Here is a 22,971-nt window from a genome sequence, read left to right as displayed (position 1 = left end):
AATCACCCCTTCAATTTCCAGCTCCACACTCATCAACCTGTCTGATACTCTTTTCACCTCTAGAACATTCCTCACCAACTCCTCTTTCAGGATAACTCCTACTCCATTTCTCCTCCTATCTGACCCATGGTAGAACAACTTGAACCCTGCTCCTAAGCTTCTAGCCTTGCTACCTTTCCACCTGGTCTCCTGGACACACAGTATGTCCACCTTCCTTCCCTGCATTATGTCAATCAACTCTCTGTCCTTCCCTGTCATAGTCCCAACATTCAAAGTCCCTACTGTCAGTCTTACATTCTTTCAGCTTTCCTCTTGTCTCCTCTCCTTCTTCATCTTCGACCAACAGTAGTCCAATTTCCACCGGTACCCTGTAGGTCAACAGCACCGGTGGCAGTCGTTGTTAACCCGGGACCCGACCGATCCGGTATGGAAGTCATTGTCACGATTCGCATTTTTTATTTTACATGTGTTTTACGTCGGATGCCCTTCCTGCCACAACCCTCTGCATTTATCCAGACTTGGGACTGGCACAAGAAGACACTGGCTTGTGCCCCCTTGTGGTTGCAATTCTTTTCTAAAGAGCAATATGTCCTTTCGACGCAGCAGCAAGAACAACAGCAGCACCTCCGGGAGCTAAGCTAAGGAAGGCGGCTTCAGGATCTGCGGCTCTTGTGACGACGGCCACATCGAACCCGGAGACCTTTACCCTCGCTGCCTTGGCTGCTTAGGAGCAGAACACGCTGGTCTCGCTCTTACTGAGCAGGCTTCTTGCATGTTCTTCAGGCTTCTCCCTGAGGACACCCTACACTCCCGACTGACTTTTCTCTGAAGCCCCAGAGCAGTACTGGGTTCTGAACGATATCTTTGACATTGAGCCTCCTGATTACCTACTGAACAACGTCAACAAGAGCCGAAGTCGGACGACTCCGCCTCTGCATCTAACAGCTCACCCTCGGGCTCCCCCCGCTCCCCCCTCTCCCATCTGTGGGGCTAGGGCAGCGCCCTCTGAGCTACCCTCTTCACCGTAGCTCAGAATCATCTACGCCACTGCCCCCCATGATCCAGCTTTTACAAGAGCTTCCAGATATCATTAAGATCGCCAGCGCTCGCTGTGATCTTTCTGTACAGGAGGATGCCACGTTGCCAACACCGGAAGCCGCCTTTGGCCGCTATAACCTCGGGTGAGCATCCCGGCCTGTCCCCACCTTGCCACTATTCCCTACAGAGCCACCTACTTACACAGGTCTACCAACGAGCTGGCAAAACTGAAGGCTTCAGTTTCCACCTTTGCTCCTATAAGGTGAAAGTTCTCACTGATGATGGTCCCAACCTGGAACCGAGCCTCGCCGCTCTCTTTGGAGTCAAGTGTAACCTCAGAGCCGGCTGACGCAACACTCCACCCTCTCCTATAGATGCCTTGATGGCCCACCTCGCTGACCACAGACATCATTCCGCGTTCCACTCGGCAGCGGCAGCTAACAACATTTGTTTTAGCTAACGCTGTCTCCGAGCCGGCTCTGATATCTGATTCTCTCCCCGCCAAATAGGCCAAAGAGATCAGCAAGTTCTCCGGCGCTATCCTCGCCATGTGTGCCCCGAAAGTGACCGATTCGGCGTGCATGTTGGCATGGCAAACCATGATTTCAAGGAGCGCCTGGCTTCATCTTTTTTCCATCCCAGAGGCCGTCAGGAAGGATATGCTGGAGGAACCCATCAGCCCTAATGGTCTTTTTGGTCCCCATTTTCAGCACCTTGTTAAATAGATGTAGACGAAGAAGGGGAGAAGATTCGGGAGAAGATTCGCCGCCATATCACGGCTCCCTACTGCTCCACCGGTCACTGGCGTAACCGTCGTGACACTTTTCACGACCATCGCGTCCTGCTCCGGTGCAGCCTGCCCCTCCACCTCATCCACCTGCTCACCAGGCGGCAGCATCACATCACCGACCTGCCAAGCCTCTCTTATGGTTTGATTGCGGACATAATTGAGCGCACCACGAGAGTGATAAAATAGCAACTTTTGCCCCACTCACCGGTGGGCGTGGACCATAGTGCTTCAGTTGGCGTGTGTATGCAGGGATTGGTTCATTATGCTACAGCCAGAGGGCTGCGCAACATAGTCATTGAATCTGGTGTTACAATATATGACCATCGTTCCTTAGCTTCTTTTGTCACTTTGTTAACCCTGATTGTTTTCACCTGTGCCCCTTTGTATTTATAACCAGCTCTCCGCACTGTTCCTTGCCAGATAATCTATCCTCTTTCCTGGTCAGTGAACCTCCCTGTGGACACCCTATTTTCAAAAACTTAGTTTCCAATTGTGTGAACTTCTGATTTCCCAGTTCTGTCGGGCTTCTTCTGTAATTCTGGACTCTTTTCCCTTCATTTGTTGGTCTGCTTGGTTTGGTTTATTGATTTGGTTCTTTTTTTTTGCTCATTTTTGCTCTGGCTTGTGTGCAGTATTTTGTTTAGTTTTGAATCTTACCCCTGTTGTTTTGAATATGCACACTCCTCTTTATTTAGTTTATTATTTAGGTTTAGTCCTTTTATAATTTGTTAACCTTTGCTCTGTTGTATTTTGAATGTGTTAACCCTTCCTCGTCACTCCGCCACACCTCAGAGATTAGCTCCTTCACTTCTACATTCATATCTAGGTTGGTGTTTTGAGTTACTGTTTCACTTAGTCAGTTGTCTGTCAATGTAATTTTTCCTAGAGTGATTTTCTTTTTGTTTGCTTTTTAAAAAAAAATTAAACCCTCATTTAATTAAAAGCCTCCTCTCCGCCTCATCACTTGTGTCCTAATATTAATCTAAATATACATGTTAGAGTGACACTCGAGCTCAGTCAGGTTGGATAGGGACAGAACTTTAGGTCTTTACATAGATGTTTAATAGGGTTTAAGTCAGGGCTGTTCCAACTTCAGAGTTGTTCCTAAGCCACTCCAGTCTTGTCTTGGTCGTGTGATTCATCTTGGAAGGTGAACTTTCAGCCCTCTATCTCTGAGGTCCTGAGGGCTGTGGAACAGGTTCTGAGGATCTCTGTACTTTACTCCATTCAGCCTTAGTTCAACCCTGACCAGGCTCTCAGTCCTTGCTACTGGGGGGGAAAGAAAACCCACAGCTTGATGCTGACTCCACCATGCTTCACTGTAGTGATAGTATTAGGCAGATGATGAATTCCTGACATAACCTTTTAGAATTAAGGCCAAATAGTCCAATTAAAGTTTTTCTTTTTTGCAAACTTTGAGCTGGCTTTCATGGTTGGTCTGAGGGGAGGTATCCGTCTAGGCCATGGGTCGACAACCTTTATCAATCAAAGACCATTTGGACCAGTTTCCCACAGTAAAGAGAACAGTGGGAGCCACCAAACCTTTTTGGCATTTAAAATGAAATAACCCAGCATATAACATTTTTTTTGCCTTCATGCTATGTATAAACTAAACTATAATGGGTTACATTTATGAAATCAATGAACGACTGCAGAGAAAACAAAATTACATTTCTGCATGCAAACATTTTGAAAAAAAAGACGTTGGGTTGAAGGTTACTTTAAAGTAAAATTGTAATTAGGGCTGTATGCCGTCACCTTCATCTTTATACAGAATCGCAAGCCGTGCGCAATGTTTCCTTTTAATAGTTCATGTTGGAGAACACCTGCTCACAAACATGTGGATCCACAGATCGACAGGACTCCAAGTGCATACTTTTTCAGGTTCACATAAATGTCGGGGATAGAATTCCAAGTTTCAAACACACGTTTGTCCGGTTTGGGGAGGATATTTTTTGAGCAAAGGCTCTTTTATTCTGGAAATGTCTTGCGACACTTGGCTTTTTGTTGTTTGCTAGTTTCTCATTACATATTAAACAGACTGGTAAACCAGTCTCGTCAGCAGTGAAAGCAAATGAATCCGCCCACGTAGAATTGAACGTTCTGTTGAAACTTTTCTTAGAATTCTCCACAGTTGGCCTACCTGGGGTTCAAAAAGTTAGAGAAATCGCGTGCTGGCAGGAAGGGCATCCGGCGTAAAAACTGTGCCAAATCAACATGCTGACAATGATCTGCTGTGGTGACACTGAACTCACGGGATAAACTGAAAAAAAAAAAAAAAATAAAAATCTTCAAATTTAGAATTACAATATATTTTAATTAAATAATGATTAATTATTTTTAAAAGCCACAGGGAGCTGCATCAGAGGGATGAAAGCCGTGGAGACGCTCAGTTTGGCCAGGTGACTGGTGTCAAACTTTTTCCATTTCAGAATTATGAAATTCAATATTTTCTTGGGAACCTGCAGTGCAGCAGCACAATTTTGTAGCCCTCCCCAGATCTGTGGCTAATCTTGTCTGTGAGCTCTCCAGGTTCTATTCTATCTCAGTTCTATTGACCTTATGGCTTCCGCTCTGATACAGTAGGCATTGTCAGCTGTGAGGCCTTCTATAGAGATGTGTGCCCTTCCAAATCATGTCTAATAAATTTAATACACCGACGATAAAGACAAATGCGCCGTACCTGAGCTAAATTTTAAGTGTTGTTGCAAAGGGTCAAAATACTTAGGCCAATGTGAAATTTCCTTTTTCCTTTTTCAAGGATTTGCAAACATTTCTAAAATTCCGTTTTTAACTTTGTCATTATGGACGCTGCACAAGGCTTTTTCCAGTTTAACCATAACTTGGTTCTCAAGGAGCTCTACTCTACTTGTTTTAAAAAAATACAGCTGCTGTTTTCCTGGATCATGTCTGCTTGGTTATTTAGAACCTTGAACTCACCATTTTAGTTTGTCTTCCCCTTGTTTTTACCAGGATAACAGGTTTTGTTGGGAGGTTTCCTTTATCTGAACTGTCATGCTCATTACAGATTGTAAAGCCCCTTGAGGTAAACTTGTGATATGAGGCTTATCAAAGTCTATAAAGTTGATTAACTTGAGCTGTACTGCAGAAATAAGATTAAGGTTCCTTTTAGTCCAAGTAAGCATTACACATGTACACAGTCATAGCTCACCTTGCATTGGGTTTCACCAAGTGACCAGCCGTCATGGAAGATGGCATACAAAACCAGAGGGTAGGGGTAGAATGCAACCACTAAGTCAGCGAAGGCCAGGCTCACTACAAAGACATTTCCTATAAAGAACACAAGCAGAGGAAAGAGACATGTGGGGCTGTGGGTGATAATGTAACAACCTTCAATGAACAGAAACCATATATATGCATGGTCACACCTCACCCATGACAGGCTTCCTAACACTGTCAACCAATCACACTAATGAAGACAGAGAGAACACACTGGACTCCTTTCCTTTCATGACATTACACTTCAATACAGTTTCCCACTGCTGTCCTCCAAACTCACTGTGTGAGGTCAACCGAATATCAAAAAACATGTTTTGATCTAAAATAATAATTTAATTCATAGAGAAAAGAAATTTTGTAGAACTTAAAGAACAAGTGGGGAGTCTTTGATGACTAAATTGCATTTTGACACCACCATTTGAAGAGAGGAGCTAGTGATGAAGAGGTGATGTAAAGGTCAGTGCTGAGGATGTGGATGGATTTGACGTGAAACAGCACTTGATTGGAAGGTAGTATAAAAACTGAAGTCTTCCACATATGCTGTCGACCCACCAAAAAACGTTTTTAATTCATTGTCTGAATGAACCATCCTCCTCTGGTGGGTGTCTTCCCTACAGCAGGGGCAACAGACCCTGTTTACATAAAAGTATTACCATGTATTTTTAATGATAATAAAATGAAACCATTAATTATTTTAACTTTATATTATTTTGTATTATTTGACTTATTACACAGTGGTATATGTCGAAAATTAGTGAGCATGCTGTTTTTGAATCATTTAAATTTTTTTAGTGGGATCACATATTTACACTTGTTCCTCTGGGGTCACAATTGACCCGGTCGGGTTTGACTGTTATTTTAAGAATATAAAATTGATACTTCACCCAAATCTGTCTTACATCTATAATCAAATCATTTGAGATTTTATGAAACACCTTGAGTGTCTTGGTAGCACGAAAAATTGCCCTACCAGACTCTGGATGCCACAAACTAGCTGTAGCTTCTTTAGTGGATCAGTACACGCCAGCGAAAATCAACATACCCACATATGCCTGCAGATCCATCTGATCTATCTTTCTCCACTTGTTCACCCCTTCTTGTTTGTCATGTTCAGTACCACCTCTTGAATAGGCTTGGGTAGAAACAGGTCAAAAGTGGACCTTATGTCATCAATACGAGTCCTTGCACATGCTGTTGGATGATGGTGGCTTGTCTCTCTCTCTGCTGTCAACATCAGTCGTCCATCACTGAGAGGGAAGGAAGAACAGATCAATGTTCCATCCTTTGATTGGAAATATTCTTCTCTCTCAGCTGGATCCTCTTTCTCGTCAGTTGATTCTTCCTCTTCAGCATAAAAAGTATATAGTCCCCCTATTCTGACACCTCAATTAGAGCTTCATCCTTATGTTTATATTTGCTTTGCGTCATACCTTTCTTCCATTTCTGGAGCAGGTGATATGGGGGTTTCTTTAGAGGAAAATGTAGCATGTGGTCTGCAAGTTGGATCTATCACCTCATTATTTTCGTTCACTTCTGACCCTGAATCCTCCTCATTATGTTCAGCATTGTCCTTCTTTTCCACAACTGGATATAAAATTAGCTCACAAGCTACGTTTACAATATAGCACTTCTGCCTCCTATTGTGCTGTCTGTCTCTCTCAGACTGAAATGTGAAATGCCCCAAGACCTGTGAGACCTGTAATTTGATTTGTTCTTATTTGTTTCTTTTAAATCAACGCAATCCTCTTAATTTGTAATTACTTTATCTTCCTTCAAACAGCTCCCCTCAGGAGCTTTCCTTCTTCGTTTGATGATATACTTGGTCATACTCCTCTAACTGAACATAACATTGCTGTTGGTGATGCATAGCCAGTAAAACAAATGTTATATCGTGTTTATATTGAAAAATGAAAATTGTTTGACTCCAGGTTGAAATATATGCTAGAAAATGGTATTGTTGAACCTTGCTCTTCCAGCTCAGCCTTACCATGATTGTTTAGTCCCCAAATCTGATAACACACCACGTTTTTGCTGTGACTTTCGTTAGGTAAACAGCTTTACCAAACCCAATTCATTTCCTTTTCCCAGAATGGATGGTTGTGTTGACCGGGTGGGTTGGTAGGATATTGGCAGGTTCCTGTTTCCCACCATGTTTGTAAAATGACTGCTTTTTCCACCACCTGATGAATCATGTATCAGGTGACATGGAGAGCTGCGTGGTGTATTTCGATGTTGCGGTCGTGTACGGCGAGGCTCATGGTCAACCTGGCAAAGTGTGAGTTTGCAAGCGAGACTGTGACCTGCCTCGGCCGAGTAGTGGGGCAGGGACTAGTCCTCCAAGTCATTGCTAAAGTTCTCGGCCTTGTTATCATAGGAGGTTTTGTAGGAACTTCTCTGCTGTGGTGCCACCACTCACAGATTTGCTTAGGGGAAAGGAGAATTTTTTGTGGTCTCCTGCCTGTCACAAAGCTTTTGATCAGGTAAAAACCCTCCTCTCAGAACAACAAAGTCTTGGTGTTTTTGAAAGTAAACTAAAAACTCATCCTTTTAGCCTGACTTTTGATTAAATATCTCATGTGAGCCATTTACTGTGGTGCAGGAAGGTAGAGCGGTCGTCCACCAATCTCGCAGTTGTTGGTTCAATTCCCGGCTCCTCCGGTCACATGTCAAAGTGTCCTTGAGCAAGACACTGAACCCCAACTTAGTTGCTCCTGGTGAGTGTTGGCCAGATGCATAGCAGCTCCCCCATCGGTGTGTGTGTGAGTGTGAATGGGTGAATAAGAAGCAGTGTAAATTGTTTGAGTGCCAATAGGTAGAAAAGTGCTAAATAAGTGCAGAACATTTAATTACATATAATTTATTTGATCATTTACTTTCTTTAATTCTCAGTTTTACATTGATTTATTCATAGGTTTTATCGATATTGAAATTTATAATTTTAAAAAAGAATTAAATTCAATTTTTGTGCATTGGTCTCACTGTTACATCGTCTCATGCTCTTATTGCCCACGTTTTACGTCATGTGGACAATGTCTTTATTATTATTATTATTATTTGAAATAGATGGGTTTAGTGGGCATTATGATCACTTTAACAGTGTTTCTCTTTTATTGTCTTTGCTTGGTTCATCTTTTATGAAATTTACATCATCTGTGCAGCACTTTAAATTGCATTAATCTTAACAAAAGGTACTAAATAAATACAGTTTTGATATTGATTGATTGATCTGGTTTATCCTGGTTTTTTTCTCTCTTTCTTCAAATTGTCTTCCTCAATGGCTGGTTTTCACACAGACACGCACTTGTCTCCACTTCTCTGTCTTTCTTTCTCTCTTTCACCTACTCCATCAATCCCTTCCTATATTCTATATTAGTTGTCTAATCCCCCCATTTCTGCTTGACCCACCCTTCTCCACCCACAATCTCACCTGCAGATCATTCACCGAAATCATGGCCCTTCAGCTGCCACACACTCTTTTCCAGATTGTTTCACATAATTTCTGTATGAACTGACATCTCATCTATCTGCTTTCTTTGTTTTTCACTCCTGCCAGATGTTGCTTGAATAATATGTTTGGACTTTACACTTTTCTCTAGTAGCTTTATACATTTAGCTTTGTTTGCTCTGGTTTTAGCAAAGTCTGAGCTGCACATTGGTTTGTGCGGCTCAGAAATAATCTCTGTATCTCTATGTTTGGTGGAATATGGAAAGTTACAGACATTTTATTGTGTAGATTGCAGAGATGACATCTTCCAGCAGGAGAAAGAACCCAGATGTCCAGCTAATAAACTGTCCTTTAAGACAAAGAGCTCTTTTTCATGTAGTGACAAACAGTAAATTTACATCAATCAGAAACCTTCTCAGTCCAATTAGTAGCTACAGTGTCAGTAAACAGTCACCAACAACCACCTGCCAATGTAATCTCCTCCACATTGGGGAAACGTGTTGGGCTGCTGAGTGTTAAGCACTGATTTTTAGTAGTGTTATATGTGTAGGTGTGTGCTACATAAAGAGAAATGTGTAAAAGTGTCGCAGATGTGGTGAGCAATTAATTTTACTTCATTTTCATTTTTGTTTTTTGTTGGACAACCACTTACATCAGTCTTTCCTTCTCTTAGGCTGCATTCAAACAGTGATTTGTTGAATGCTCCAAAGTACATTGCAGAAAAGATAAACAAGATCCTCCTCTTTTTTTTTTTCTCACATTATGATGCATTGTTTTGCTGGAGTCCCCTGTGCTGCCGGCCCAATCTGGGAAAACTCACTTCCCCATTCAAATGAATGAGAAGTTCCATCTCTTCATACAGCATGAAAGTCTGTGTAATTGTGGCTTAATCATGTGTGTGTGTGTGTGTGTGTGTATTTGTGTGTGTGTGTGCGTTGGAGCTTTTTGTTCTATATGTAACTTCATAAATAATAAAGATATTGAACTATTTGGTTGCATTGATGCAACCATTTAATGCATCCATACATTTACTTTATGTAAAGTAAATGGTTGAAAGTGAACATAGATGTTTGTGTACAAGCATTAGACTACATATTGGACTTGACATAGCCTATGAAAAAATGTTAAAGGTTAGGAAAAAAAATAAAAAAACATAATTTTGTGTTGTAGCAAAATAGATTTTGAGTATAATCAGTGAATGATCGTTGGAAACCTTTCAATGTCTTGCAGGTTATGGTAGTAATGGGGAAGTGGTGGGTTACACAACAGTAGATCTGAAAGACATAATGTCAAAGAAATGTAATGAGGATGGCAGCCAGAGCCGTAATCAAGACCACCTTACCGACACCAAGACCTTATTATATATCGAGCCAAAGACCAAGGCAGGGTGAGACCAAGTCAAGACCGCAAGACCAGTCCAATCAAATCGATCTATCTATCTACTACTCAATTAATGGAAAATGTGAAACGTTCATGCTACACTGATATTATATGTGAAAGTAAGACATTTAAGTAGAAGCATGCAATGGTAATTTCCTAATCCCAAAAAAACATTTCGAAACAACACTGGTGACTGTTGAAAAATGTTGAAAAAAACTTGAGTTGTTAGGTGTCATCTTGGTCTCATGATGTCAAAATATGAACAGCATGATGAAGACGACTGTTTAAATACAAACTGTCATTGAACCAGAACATTTGGTCGATTCATAGATCAGATATGTTAATCACCTTTTTAGAGAACAGCATGTTCACAAGTTTAGAGGAGGTCAAATTAAGTACACCTGTAAAGGTTCTAGTGCATTTTAGGTGCAAATTTCCCCAGAAAGTCGAATATCTCTAACTTTTTTGTGAGGTAGGTGTGTGTGTATATAATATAATATAATATAATATAATATAATATAATATAATATAATATAATATAATATAATATAGAGCTCTACATCTACATATCTATTTATAGATAAATATCATTAATATAGTTTTTAAGTGTTTTTATTGACTTTTTTCAAGGCTTTATGCACATTCCACTTGTTTGTGCAGTATTTGCTGAGTGTCTGGTCTTTGGTTCTCACTCAGCCTTGATCTTGGTCTCGATATACTGCACATAAGCTGTTGGTCTCGTAACGTGGTCCTGACTACAACACTAATGTCAGGATTACAAATGGGGATCTGACTGTGTGGGAAACTAGAAGTGACAGAGAGCATCCGGCACATAGAGTGTAGCCTACATTTACCCACAGAGGAACAAGGCACAATATAAAGGAATAGATCTCCCTTTTGAGCCTTCTTGCCTACTTGTAGTAAAACACCAGGCAGAAAGAGGACTCAGAATGCAGACACGTTATCAGAGCTGCCAGGCAGGTACAATCTGAGGGGAGTTTGTTAAGAAAACAGACTTCCTTAGCAAGCGGAGGTGATGAACCAATGTGGGAGCACTGGGAAGCAAATGGGCCAACTCCCACTTAACTTATGCACATGCTGTTGGTACCATCTTGCAAGCCAATTGCTCCACTGTAACTAGGTGATTGTCCAAATAATAGGATGCTTTCACATATCTAGATTTTAGGCCCAATGCTTTTTTACATATTCTTAGATTCTTTTCAAAAATAATTTTTAAGGCAGGCTGGTGACAGATTCCATATTGTATCTGCCCTCCTCAGGTTCGAAGCTCTGAATCTCTTCTACAGAAAGCACCTCAACACCACCTGCCTTCCTCAATTCCCTCATCCAGGTCTTTGCTCACTGCAATCTGCCAATAAACGGCATCTGGTGGTAGCATCACCAGCAAAAAGGTATTAAACAAAACTTTATTGTTTTTTCATTTTTGCTGCCCTGTACCTCACATGTAAGTCACTGTTGGTAAGTACCTGCCAGATGACTAAATCAATATAATGCTAATGATTATATGATATGATATTATATTATAATGATTATAATGCCTGCCATATCTGGCTTTCACTAACACTACTGTATCAGCTTCTCAACTGTGGTTCTCTAGCAGCCTCACTGCTTTCTCCATTATTTGTTTGATGCATGGCAGCATGCAGATGGTGAATTGTGGGCACACACCTGTTGATTTAGAATGACTCTGATTTGCCATGAAAAGCATGTTATAGTGGTGTAGTCAGAATTGGCCAATTTTCATGTGTCATGAATCTGATCATGACTTTGTGTGTACACCTGTTTACATTTTTAATGTAGTAATATTTCTGCACACAACAGGAGACTGCCGCTGTTCTCACCTACAGCAAATACTACTTCAGCTTTTATTGGGTGAGGGGTGGCAGCTAGAAGGAAAAGGCACACGGCAGTCACATCTACTGGCTCACTGTGAAATCTCTGTGTAATATATAACTGTTCCAGTGTGAATAAAGCAGATCATTTTGCAGACAATGTCCAAGGCAGGATAAAGTCAGTTTATTTCAGCCATTAACTGCTGCAGACATTTGCGTTCTCACATGCATTTGCTCAAGGTAATGCCTAGATAAATTCCAGGAGAGAGTGGATGTAGGAAAACAACTGAAAGTGATACATTGATGAAGCAGTCAAGACATGGAGAGAATAAGATACACATATCCACATCTACATAAGATGATCGAGCAGAGTGCACTGATGTGCTCCGCTTGTGGATGAACTGTGAAAAGTACCTTCTATTGCAATAGTGCAGTGAATTAATTGTCACTGAACTTTAAAATTGCCTTCAAGTAAAACACAGTAGTGTGAAAGCTTTTTGACAAGGCTCATCTAGCTTCTCGGCCTAAAGATACATGATGTTTCTGTTGACTCCGGAGATAATTTTTAGGATTGGATTATGAATCTAAGTGAAACAGACTTAAACACATTTCAGTGGAATTCATTATTTTGGGGGAAGTTGGGGGAGTTTTAACATGATATCACTGAAGCCACAAACGTGTATAATTTTTCACTCCACTTTTCTAATTTCTGCATATTCCCATTTAGGAAGACATTTTGTCACCAGCTTCATCAGCTTGATGGAAGCTAATGGGGATTTTTTTTAAGTGGTTGTGTGACTTGTCTTGGATGTTGTAAATGGGCATAAAATCTAACTTTCAGCCACTAGATCTTCATCAGTGTGGGAAATAAAAAATCCTCCAAAAAGTAGTAAATGGAGTTGGCTTGTGTGCTGATAACCAATGTTTGTTTGGAAATACTTTTAATTGCAATCACCTTAGCTAAGACCAGCATGTTTTTAGGGAGAGTTACTGGTTGTAAATGGGCACAATGACTGTGTGCAGCAACTTCAACTCTTCTCATCACTGTAGGTTTGCCAGGTTTGGAATCACCTATGTCTAGATTTTGACGTTGACAGAGGGCTAATACTTCAACAGATGGTTTGCTCCAAATCTGGGACTTGGCCTATAGCTGGGTAGACGGAGTTGCTGAGTGCATGGATACACTACAAAAATGATCACCACATTCTCATGCTTCCTAATGAATTGGGGGCCTGGTGGCTCAATGGGTTGAGCATTGGGTTGGGATGCAGAAAGCCATGTTATCAAATCCCACCCCACCGGGTGTGGCCCTGCCCTCCCAAGCCTGGATAAAATTGGAGGGTTGTGGTGGGAAGGGCAACCAGCATAAAAACTCATGATAAATCCACATGCTGAAGAGGTTCTGCTGTGGCCACTCCTGAAGGGACAAGCCGAAACCCCTTCATCCTAAGGTGTCAAATTGTGCTGCTGGCATTGCTATTAGATGCTCCAGGAGCCCCACTATTTGAGACCCTGGGAAAAACGGCGTGTAGTATTAAGTATTAACGCAGCAGTTACACTTTAGGGTCGGCACTGGACGCTTCAGACGTATCACCATTTTACGCTATGGGAACTTTACATACGCACAAAAACTGTGTTAGGATTAGGAAAAACTATTTCAGGATAAGGTTAATTTACAAGATAAATGACATAAAAAACAAAATACTACACCTGTACTTCTTTACTATACTAGGTGCCGCCATGTTGTTGTATGAGCATCATTAATGTGCACAGCATCACCATCAGCAGGTGACACAAGCTGTGGCTGATTAGGCAGATTAGAGGGGAGAGAGCCAGAGGGAAGCAAGACCAAAGGAGAGAGATAGGAAAGGTAACCAGAGCAACACAGATCACTAGACATGACCCCTATACTGCTTCTTTAAATTAAGCATAATGATAAAGGTGTGCATTTATAAAATTTTACCTCCCTGGACAATGATGTCTGTTTGAATGGAGAAGCCTTGTTACCTTTCTAGTAAGCCGTTCTTTTCCTAGAAACAACCTCTGTTTATCATCCAACAGCAATGAAAAAAAGGGGTCATCTTTCATCCCTAATCTGTTTTCGTGTGTCAGAAGTTACTGGCTCAGGAGTCCAGACCCAAGATATTTATCACACACAACAAAGATACAGAGGAAGATTATTGCAGGGGAGATATTGGCAGGAATTACAGATTAAAACATCAGAAATTATGCTTATGTAACTAGACAGGCTGGATCAAATAATCTTAGAGGGGGACTATAGGCCACTATAGCTGGCTGAAAACCATTCAGATACCCAAGGCAAGCTTTGCTATGCTACAACCAATCCATGAAAGGGCTGCTCTGCCCTGATCAGTGCAAGACTCTTCTGCTTGATTCAGTGTTTTGTTAAAATGTAAAAAAAAAACAAAACACACTAAGTAGCTGCAAAGCCAGTGTCAGTGTTGAGGCATCCTGTGATACAGCGCTGCTGTCTCATTGGTGTGACATTTCATCACCCTTCAGATGACCCCTGAAAGGCAACATGGCAGACAAACCTGCCAGACTTTGCTGACAAAGGCACTGAAGTAACCATGTGGAAACAGCACAGGAAGTGCTGATTCCACAACTCTCCCCCCTTAGATTTAATGACATCAGTGTGACACAGCAAGTAAAAGTCACTGTTTCTGTACAAACACAGATATTGGAGCTGGTCCTTTATTTATCAAGCAAGTCAGAGACAGAACTAGTATTATTTGTGATGCAGGGTGTGGTGAAACGGTGTCCTGCACAGAGCTGGCACATCTATATTAATATTGTTGTTTTTATATGATTATAAAATGCAGTGAATATTCACAGGAGACATTTTTATGGCACAGGGTCACTGGTTCCCCTCCCCAGCTATGCAGTGCTGGTCCAAGCCTGGTAAAACTTGGAGAAGGTTGCGTCAGGAAGCTGAACTCAGGGGACAAGCCAAAAGGACACACACACAAAAAAAACATTTTTATCACATTGCACTGCAGCACAAAACACACTGACAGAAAGCAGAGCAGCAGTGTACATGATTCAGCAGGATGACCGTGTTCAAGAAGGCACAGATCAAAAGGTTGTCCACAAACATAAAGGGTGAGTCACATTTCCAGATAAGACTGGTTAGAGTCAAGTTCACGTAGAGGTCACCCTGCAAACTCACAGCCCATTGAGCCTCTAACACTACTACTTTTGATCTGGGTTTGCATCTAAACTCTTGGCACTGGCCCCAGCTGAAATCTCTAATCTTATGCCCCTGAAGTTCCCCAGTGTTGTCACTAGTTGCTACATGGTATGACAGCAGTATTCTACCTCTTGGTACAAGTTCTTAGATGCTGATTTTGTGAGTTACATTTCTGCATGAGTGATAAAAACAGCAGAATTGTTCTTTATTTAGATGAGGACATTGTGTCGGACGTGATGAGGAAGACATGTCTGACTTTTCCTTCAGATAAATGATCAGCTGCTTGTAGGCCAGACCTTTTAGGGTTAACATTGTAGACACCTGCCACTCAGAGCACAGGGTTAAACAGCACAGGCACACCAACTTTATCTGTACCCACTAATTTTATTTAGAGTCTCGTTACAGCCTTGTTTCAAAATATATTAAATTCATTATTTTTGTCAAAATTCTACAAACAATGTCCCATAATGACAATGTGGAAAAAGTAAATCAGTGACAGTGTTTTTGAGGAGAAATAAAACTACGGTTAAGTGCTAACTTAACCATATAACTCAACACAGTTAAGGTTACAAGCGGTTCCTCCAAAATCCTCCAAAATGCAACTTTAAATGATTACTGCAGTCCAAACTTCTTCAACCCCTTAATCACAAGCATCTTCAGAGCACACTTGAAGTTATAATCTGTTGCAAACATGATGCATGGCCAGCCACCAGCTTCTGGGAGTGTTCTTGAGGAATCCTAGCACAGTCCTCATGAGCAATGAGCTCCAGTTAACTTATACCAGGGGTGTCCAAACTACGGCCTGCGGCCAACTGCAGCCCACGATCCATTTTTAATTGGGCGTCAGCAAATTCCAAAAATATACCACAATATGGCCAGTACATGAGTGACCCTCTATGGTTGGCAGACCCGGCGTTTTTAGTTGATCTCACTGAAAACTTCAACATACTCAAACACACACAAAACCTACAACGCAAAGATCAACTCGTACCGCAGCTTCACGCACACATGAAAGCTGTGAGAAACTCCAACTGTTTGAGGCACAGTTACGCACCTTCAATGTCGCGCACTTCCCCACACTGTCCGAAATCAGATCTGCGTTTCCAAAGGCCGATTTCTGATAAAAAGGTGAAATATGTGTCTGTGATCACATCTCTCATGACAGAATTTTCTCAGCGCTTCCAAGATTTTTCTACCATTGAGAACATTATCAAGCTGTTCGCGACTCCCTTCATGATAAATGCAGAAGAAATGGAAGAGAGTCTGGAATTAAAACTTAGAGAAATGCAGTGTCATGATTCTCTGAAGACTCAACATCAGCTTCTCTCCTTCCCTGACTTCTACCCGATGTTGGAAGAAGCCAAGTTTCCTCTGATGAGACGCCACACAAAAAGGACGAGTTGTGTTCGGCTCACAAACATATTGTAACGGCCCAGCAAGTGGGTTAGTGTGGGGGCGGATGCAATCTGCCCCGAGGGAATTATGGGTAAATGTGTTCTGAATAGTTCTGTGCTTTAATTGCTTAAATGTTAAATGTTGTTAAATGATTACGTTACAGTTAGTGTTATTAGGTGAGGGAAGGTGATGGGTGTATGAATGGTCCTCACGGTGATCGGCTACTTGTGGGTGTGTTCAAAATAAAGCTCAGCTATCTCTGTTGTGAGAGGTAGCTGTAAAAAGGCAAGAGTTGTGTTGTGATTGCTTCTGTCAAACAGCTCAAGGCACTTGGGGTCGTGCGGTGTATGGGGCGCAAGTGTTCTCCCTTCCGCCTGCCATTTTGAACTGTTCGTTTGATGTTAGTTGCTAGCACCCAAGCTAGCCGATTAGGTTAGTTAAGTCAGTTAGGGTTAGCCTTAGCCTTAGCTTTAGCTTCACTGCCTCCCACAGTCAGCTCCCATAAACCGTGGGTTGCTGCATTGGTGTCAGAAGTGGGATTTATCATCTAGTAGACGCCATAATGGAGCGTGCTGCTGGAGCACCTCAAGATGGGGGCACGGAGAAAGGCTAGCGAGTCACGCCGACCCGACGGCAACAACGTGGGCCGGTCTACACACTGCAACCCATACCACGGGAGACACGGACCGTTACCCATAACGCCAGTAAAGCTACCACGCTACAGTGGGCTGACTCCACTGGAACCTTACCTCACCCAGGTCGAGTTGGCTGCCCTTCATGGGGGATGGAGCGGTGAGGAAACGGCTACTCGCCTGGCCCTGGCCCTGGAAGGTCCTGCCTGGCAGGTGCTTGCTGACCTACTCCCAGAAGATTGTCGGGAGCTCCAAACCATCACTGCCGCTCTCCAACGGCGCTTCGGGCAGAGAACATCGGTCGAGCAGAGCAGAGAGCAGCTAGCTGGCCGCTACAGGCATGATGGAGAGAGCTTGGGGGCTTTCGCCGCTGATGTACAGCTCTACACCCAACGCGGACTCCACCTTTCCAGCTGCAGCCCGAGAGGAACTGAGCCTCCACTTCTTTCTGCGGGGGTTAGCACCAGAGCGACTTCGCCAACATGTCCAAGCGTGCAGAGGAGGTGTTGGGGGCTGGTTCAGCACCGGGCCGATCCCCGTCCTGGCACAGGCCAGTCAGGGCAGCCAGCCGGGAGGCCACCGGGGAGTGCCTAGAGGGAGAGGTAACCAGCCGGGCCCAGCCAGCTTTCACACGACGACGACCGAGGGACGATCGCTGCCACCGCTGTGGGGAGCCAGGGCATTTCGCCAGGGACTGCCAAGCTGCGAGCCCTCGACCCAGAGCTGAGTCACTGACGGGAAACGGATACGGGATGAGGCAGTGAGGGACCCCTCATCCCGCTTCCAACTACCCCTCCAAATTGACTGCCCCACAGTGGGACGCTGTGGAGCCGCTATGGGGTTGTACATAGACTGTGTCATCGGAGGGCAGCTTTGCAGGGCGCCAGTGGACACAGGATCCACCACCTGCATGTTGCGACGGGGGGTACTGCCAGGGACCGCTGGTCTTCTCCCCGCAGACTGGACTCCCACCACCACTGAACTGCTTACGGTGACGGGAGAAAAGACAGTTATGCCAGGCAAGAAACTGTTACCTGTGGTGGTGGGGGCGCAACAGATAAGCCATGAGTTTTGGCTTGCAGACATTAGAGACGACTGCATTGTGGGTCTGGATCTGCTGGTCCACTGGGGAGCTTGTGTCGACGTGCCGGGGTCTGCTATCTGTCTCGGTGCAGAGACCATACCCCTCCGGTCAGGCCGGAGAGCTGCTGGAGAATCCCAGAGACGTCGTGGGAGCTGCACAGCCAGGGCCAGCGCACCCCAGCCGCCTCATCGAGACCATCGCTCTCCAGCCCAGGCTGGGCAAGAGAGGCAACGGAGATGCCGCGGGAGCCACACAACCAGGGCCAGCGCACCCCAGCCGCCTCATCGAGACCATCGCTCTCCAGCCCAGGCCGGGCAGGAGAGGCAACGGAGACGCCGCGGGAGCCGCACAACCAGGGCCAGCGCACCCCAGCCGCCTCATCGAGACCATCGCTCTCCAGCCCAGGCCGGGCAGGAGAGGCAACGGAGACGCCGCGGGAGCCGCACAACCAGGGCCAGCGCACCCCAGCTGCCTCATCGAGACCATCGCTCTCCAGCCCAGCCCAGGCCGGGCAGGAGAGGCAACGGAGACGCCGCGGGAGCCGCACAGCCAGGGCCAGCGCACCCCAGCCGCCTCATCGAGCCCATCGCTCTCCAGCCCAGGCCGGGCAGGAGGGGCAACGGAGACACCATGGGAGCCGCACAGCCAAGTCCAGCGTACCCCAACAGCCACCCCCCCGTGCCTATGCTCCTCCCTCTGATGAGACTGCTGCCGCTGTTGCGAAGCTAGCGCAGCGGAGCGATGGACACCTTGACGCAGCACAGCGGCAGCAGCTGAACAGGCTGCTGCAGGACTTCGTAGACATTTTTTCTGCCAGGGACAAGGACTGCACTAGGATGGGCCTGGTGCAGCACCACATTGACACTGGCGATGCGCCTCCCATTCGCTTGCGGCCCCATAGACTGCCGTTGGTGAAACGCCAAGCCGCACAGGAAATGATCGAGAGCATGGTGGCCAATGACATCATCGAGCCCTCGGACAGCCCGTGGGCTGCACCAATGGTGATGGTGCGAAAAAAAAAAAAATGGCGCCCTTGTGTATATTATAGGCGTTTAAACGCAGTAACTAAGAAAGACTCTTACCTGCTGCCCCGCATCGACGATGCCCTGGACTATGTTACTGGATCCTGTTGGTTCAGCTCTTTGGACTTGCGTAGCGGGTACTGGCAAGTAGAGCTGGCACCAGAGGCCCGCTCAAAGACTGCTTTCACCATCGGGCAAGGACTGTGGCAGTTTAAAGTAATGCCTTTTGGACTTTGCAATGCCCCTGCCACCTTTGAACGGTTTATGGAGCGTGTTCTTAAGGACATTCCACAGAGCCGCTGTGTGGTCTACCTGGACGACCTGCTGGTGCACGGCAAGGGCTTCGAGGACGCCATCAATAACCTTGCAGGCGTGTTCATGGCCATTCGTCAGGCTGGACTGCAGCTTAACCCAGCGAAATGCCACTTGCTGGCGAGAGAGACTCAGTTCCTGGGTCACGTGGTCAACGAGCATGGGGTGACCACAGACCAGGCCAAGGTGGCTGCAATTAAGGAGTGGCCCCAGCCAACCACCACCAGTGAGCTGAGGAGTTTCCTTGGCCTAGCCTCCTTTTACCGGATGTTTGTAAAAGACTTTGCCACCATTGCCAGTCCCCTCCACCGAGTGACTGAGAAGGGCCGGCAGTTCGAGTGGTCTGAGGCCTGCTCAAAGGCTTTCCAACGTTTGAAGGTGGCCCTCTAGGAGGCTCCTGTCTTGGCGTACCCCGACCCCCAGCAGCCGTTCATTGTGGACACAGATGCCAGTGGAGTGGGAATTGGAGCGGTACTCTCTCAAGGGGGGGAGACAGGAGAACGAGTGGTGGCCTACTACAGCTGCAGTCTGAGCCGCCCTGAACGCAACTATTGTGTGACTAGGCGAGAACTGTTGGCGGTGGTCCTGGCTGTAAGACACTTTAGACCATATCTCCTTGGCACTAGGTTCACTTTGAGGACTGACCACGCCTCTCTCACCTGGCTGCTCAACTTCAAGCAGCCCAAGGGCCAGGTTGCAAGGTGGCTGGAGATCCTCCAGGAGTATGACTTTGAGATCCAGCACCGGCCAGGGCGACAGCATGGCAATGCTGATGCCCTCTCCCGACGCCCCTGTCTTCTGGACGAGTGCCGCTACTGTCGCAGCCATAAGGAATGAGAGCTGGGGCCATCAGCAGCTGCAGTCACCACCGGGGAGGGAGAGCCGTTCAGCAGAGAACAACTGCAGCAGCATCAGGAGATGGATCCGGTGCTGGCTGAGGTTCGGAGCTGGCTGGAGACTCAACAACGACCGGAATGGCCGGCCATTTCAGCCAGAGGGCCAGAGATCAAGCTGCTTCACTCACAGTGGGGTAGCCTGGAGCTTTGTGACGATATCCTCTACCGGTGGTGGCGGGCACCAGGTGGGGGGGCTGACCGCCTGCAACTCTTGGTCCCCAGTGCTCTTCGGGCGGAGGTACTCCGGTGGGTCCATGGATCTGCCGGGGCTGGCCACTTTGGAAACTCCAAGACGGTGCGCCATTTGCGACAGCGTTTCTACTGGCCAGGCTGCCGCCAGGACGCGGAGCTTCACGTCCACTGCTGTGATGACTGTACAGCTCAAAAAGGACCCACCCAATGCTCCCGAGGGCCTCTGCAGCAGTACCTGGTTGGTGCGCCTATGGAGAGGGTCGGCGTGGATATCCTGAGGTCTTTTCCTACTACCGAGGCTGGCAATCGCTACATCCTGGTCGCAATGGACTACTTCACCAAGTGGCCTGAGGCATATGCAGTTCCGGACCAGACTGCCACCACAGCTGCCCAGCGACTGGTGGAGGACATGTTCTCCCGGTTTGGGGTACCGGAGGAACTGCACAGCGACCAGGGGCGGAACTTTGAGAGCCGGCTGTTTGCTGAGGTATGCCAGCGGCTCGGGGTGAGAAAGACTCGGACCACACCACTCCACCCTCAGAGCGATGGTCTGGTGGAGCGGTTTAATCGCACCCTCGCAACTCAGTTTGCCATTCTAACCAGCCGGCATCAGAAGGACTGGGACCAGCACCTACCCCTGGTCCAGTGGGCTTACCGGACTGCTGTCCAGGAGTCCAGCCAATGTACCCCAGCCACACTGATGTTTGGGAGGGAGCTCCGGACACCAGTGGACTTGGTTTTTGGGCCACCCCTGGAGCCTGAAATTACGGGGGGCCCAGAGTTGGATTACCTCAGGTGGCTCAAGGAGCGCCTCAGTGTGGTCCATGAGCTGGCTCGGGAATCCCAAGGGGATGCTGGGGCCCGACAAAAGCGGGCATATGATGGACGGTGCCATGGACACCCTTTTTCAGTTGGGGACAATGTCTGGGTGTACTGCCCTGTGAGGAAGCGGGGGATCTCGCCAAAACTCCCCAGCCACTGGCAGGGGCCCGGAGAGATCCTGGACCGGATCTCTGAGGTGGTGTATTGGGTTCGCATGCCGGGAAGAGGGCGGAGGGTGGTGCTGCACAGGGATCGGCTGGCGCCATATCATCCTCTGGCTCCAAATCCGGTGACAGTACCGGAGGAAAGTCTTTTGTCGGCCACTCCCAGTGCCAGCATGAACAATGGTGGACTTGGGGCTGAGCCTGGTACCGTGAGTGGGCCGCTACAAAGACCGGCGCGTGCTCGACGTCTGCCAGGACAGTTAAGAGACTTTGTTGTGGGACTGAGTGACTGAGGGTTGTGGGGACACTGAACCCTCTTGGGGGGGGGGGCAGTGTAACGGCCCAGCAAGTGGGTTAGTGTGGGGGTGGATGCCATCTGCCCCGAGGGAATTATGGGTAAATGTGTTCTGAATAGTTCTGTGCTTTAATTGCTTAAATGTAAAATGTTGTTAAATGATTACGTTACAGTTAGTGTTATTAGGTGTGTTGACATGTTTAGGTTTGTTATGTAAAGTGTATGTGTTAGCCGGCACCGTGAGGGAAGGTGATGGGTGTATGAATGGTCCTCACGGTGATCGGCTACTTGTGGGTGTGTTCAAAATAAAGCTCAGCTATCTCTGTTGTGAGAGGTAGCTGTAAAAAGGCAAGAGTTGTGTTGTGATTGCTTCTGTCAAACAGCTCGAGGCACTTGGGGTCGTGCGGTGTATGGGGCGCAAGTGTTCTCCCTTCCGCCTTCCATTTTGAACTGTTCGTTTGACGTTAGTTGCTAGCACCCAAGCTAGCCGATTAGGTTAGTTAAGTCAGTTAGGGTTAGCCTTAGCCTTAGCTTTAGCTTCACCGCCTCCCACAGTCAGCTCCCATAAACCGTGGGTTGCTACAATATGTTAAGAAACATTTACTCTGATGACGCTGAAAAAAAGCAGATTGAGAACCAAAATGACCAACGACCATCTGTGTGACGTCTTTCGTATCTCAACCACAAAACTGACTCATTGTACCCACTGATCGCAACCGTGTTCCCCTGAGTTCAAAACATATTACACGTTCCATGTGTTATTAAGCCCTATTACTTAATAAATGCAATAATTTCATGTTTATAGAATTTAAAAGAAATATTAATTGATTTGTTAACTATCCAAATTTATTTGCATAACACGCTTGAAATAAAGTATATAATTTATTTTATATCCCCTCCCCCTCCAGGTCTGTCAAGAAGGACCAGAAGCAATCAAAGGCAGCTGTTTTGAGAATGAACTGCCAACCTTTTTTGTTCTATAAAACACATCCCATTCATGAACAGCAGTGTTGTAAGCTGACTGATTTCCTTAAATAAACCAGGTGAGGCAATACGTACTTCACCTCGAGTGAGTGGCCTGGCTGTTTGTGTATTTTACCGCATATGGCCCTGGTCCCCAGTGTGAAAAAAGTTTCAACCCAGATCTTATGGTAAGGAAATGATGATCTAAATGTCATCAATAACTGGAGGACGGGAGTA

At 45.7% G+C, this 22,971-nt stretch overlaps 1 protein-coding gene across 2 annotated transcripts in view; it reads right to left on the bottom strand.

Moving 5' to 3' along the window:
- The window catches only part of mtnr1ba (melatonin receptor type 1Ba), a 76,535-nt gene that overhangs the window by 9,833 nt on the left and 43,731 nt on the right, over positions 1-22,971 (bottom strand). The window contains exons 1-2 of one of the 2 annotated variants that reach the window (XM_067508422.1): positions 6,111-7,876; positions 5,001-5,119 (exon numbers count right to left, since the gene is read on the bottom strand). In XM_067508422.1, the coding sequence (XP_067364523.1) occupies positions 5,001-5,119; positions 6,111-6,132 (141 nt within the window). In that variant the 5' untranslated portion in view covers positions 6,133-7,876. Of the gene's footprint in view, positions 1-5,000; positions 5,120-6,110; positions 7,877-22,971 lie in introns of those variants that run through there. The other variant, XM_067508421.1, reaches the window with a different exon arrangement.

The sequence above is a fragment of the Channa argus genome, chromosome 6 (genome assembly GCF_033026475.1).
Source record: "Channa argus isolate prfri chromosome 6, Channa argus male v1.0, whole genome shotgun sequence".
Lineage (NCBI taxonomy): Eukaryota > Metazoa > Chordata > Actinopteri > Anabantiformes > Channidae > Channa > Channa argus.
The sequence above is the reverse complement of the archived record's forward strand: the minus strand, read 5'-3'. Positions and strand labels throughout refer to the sequence as shown.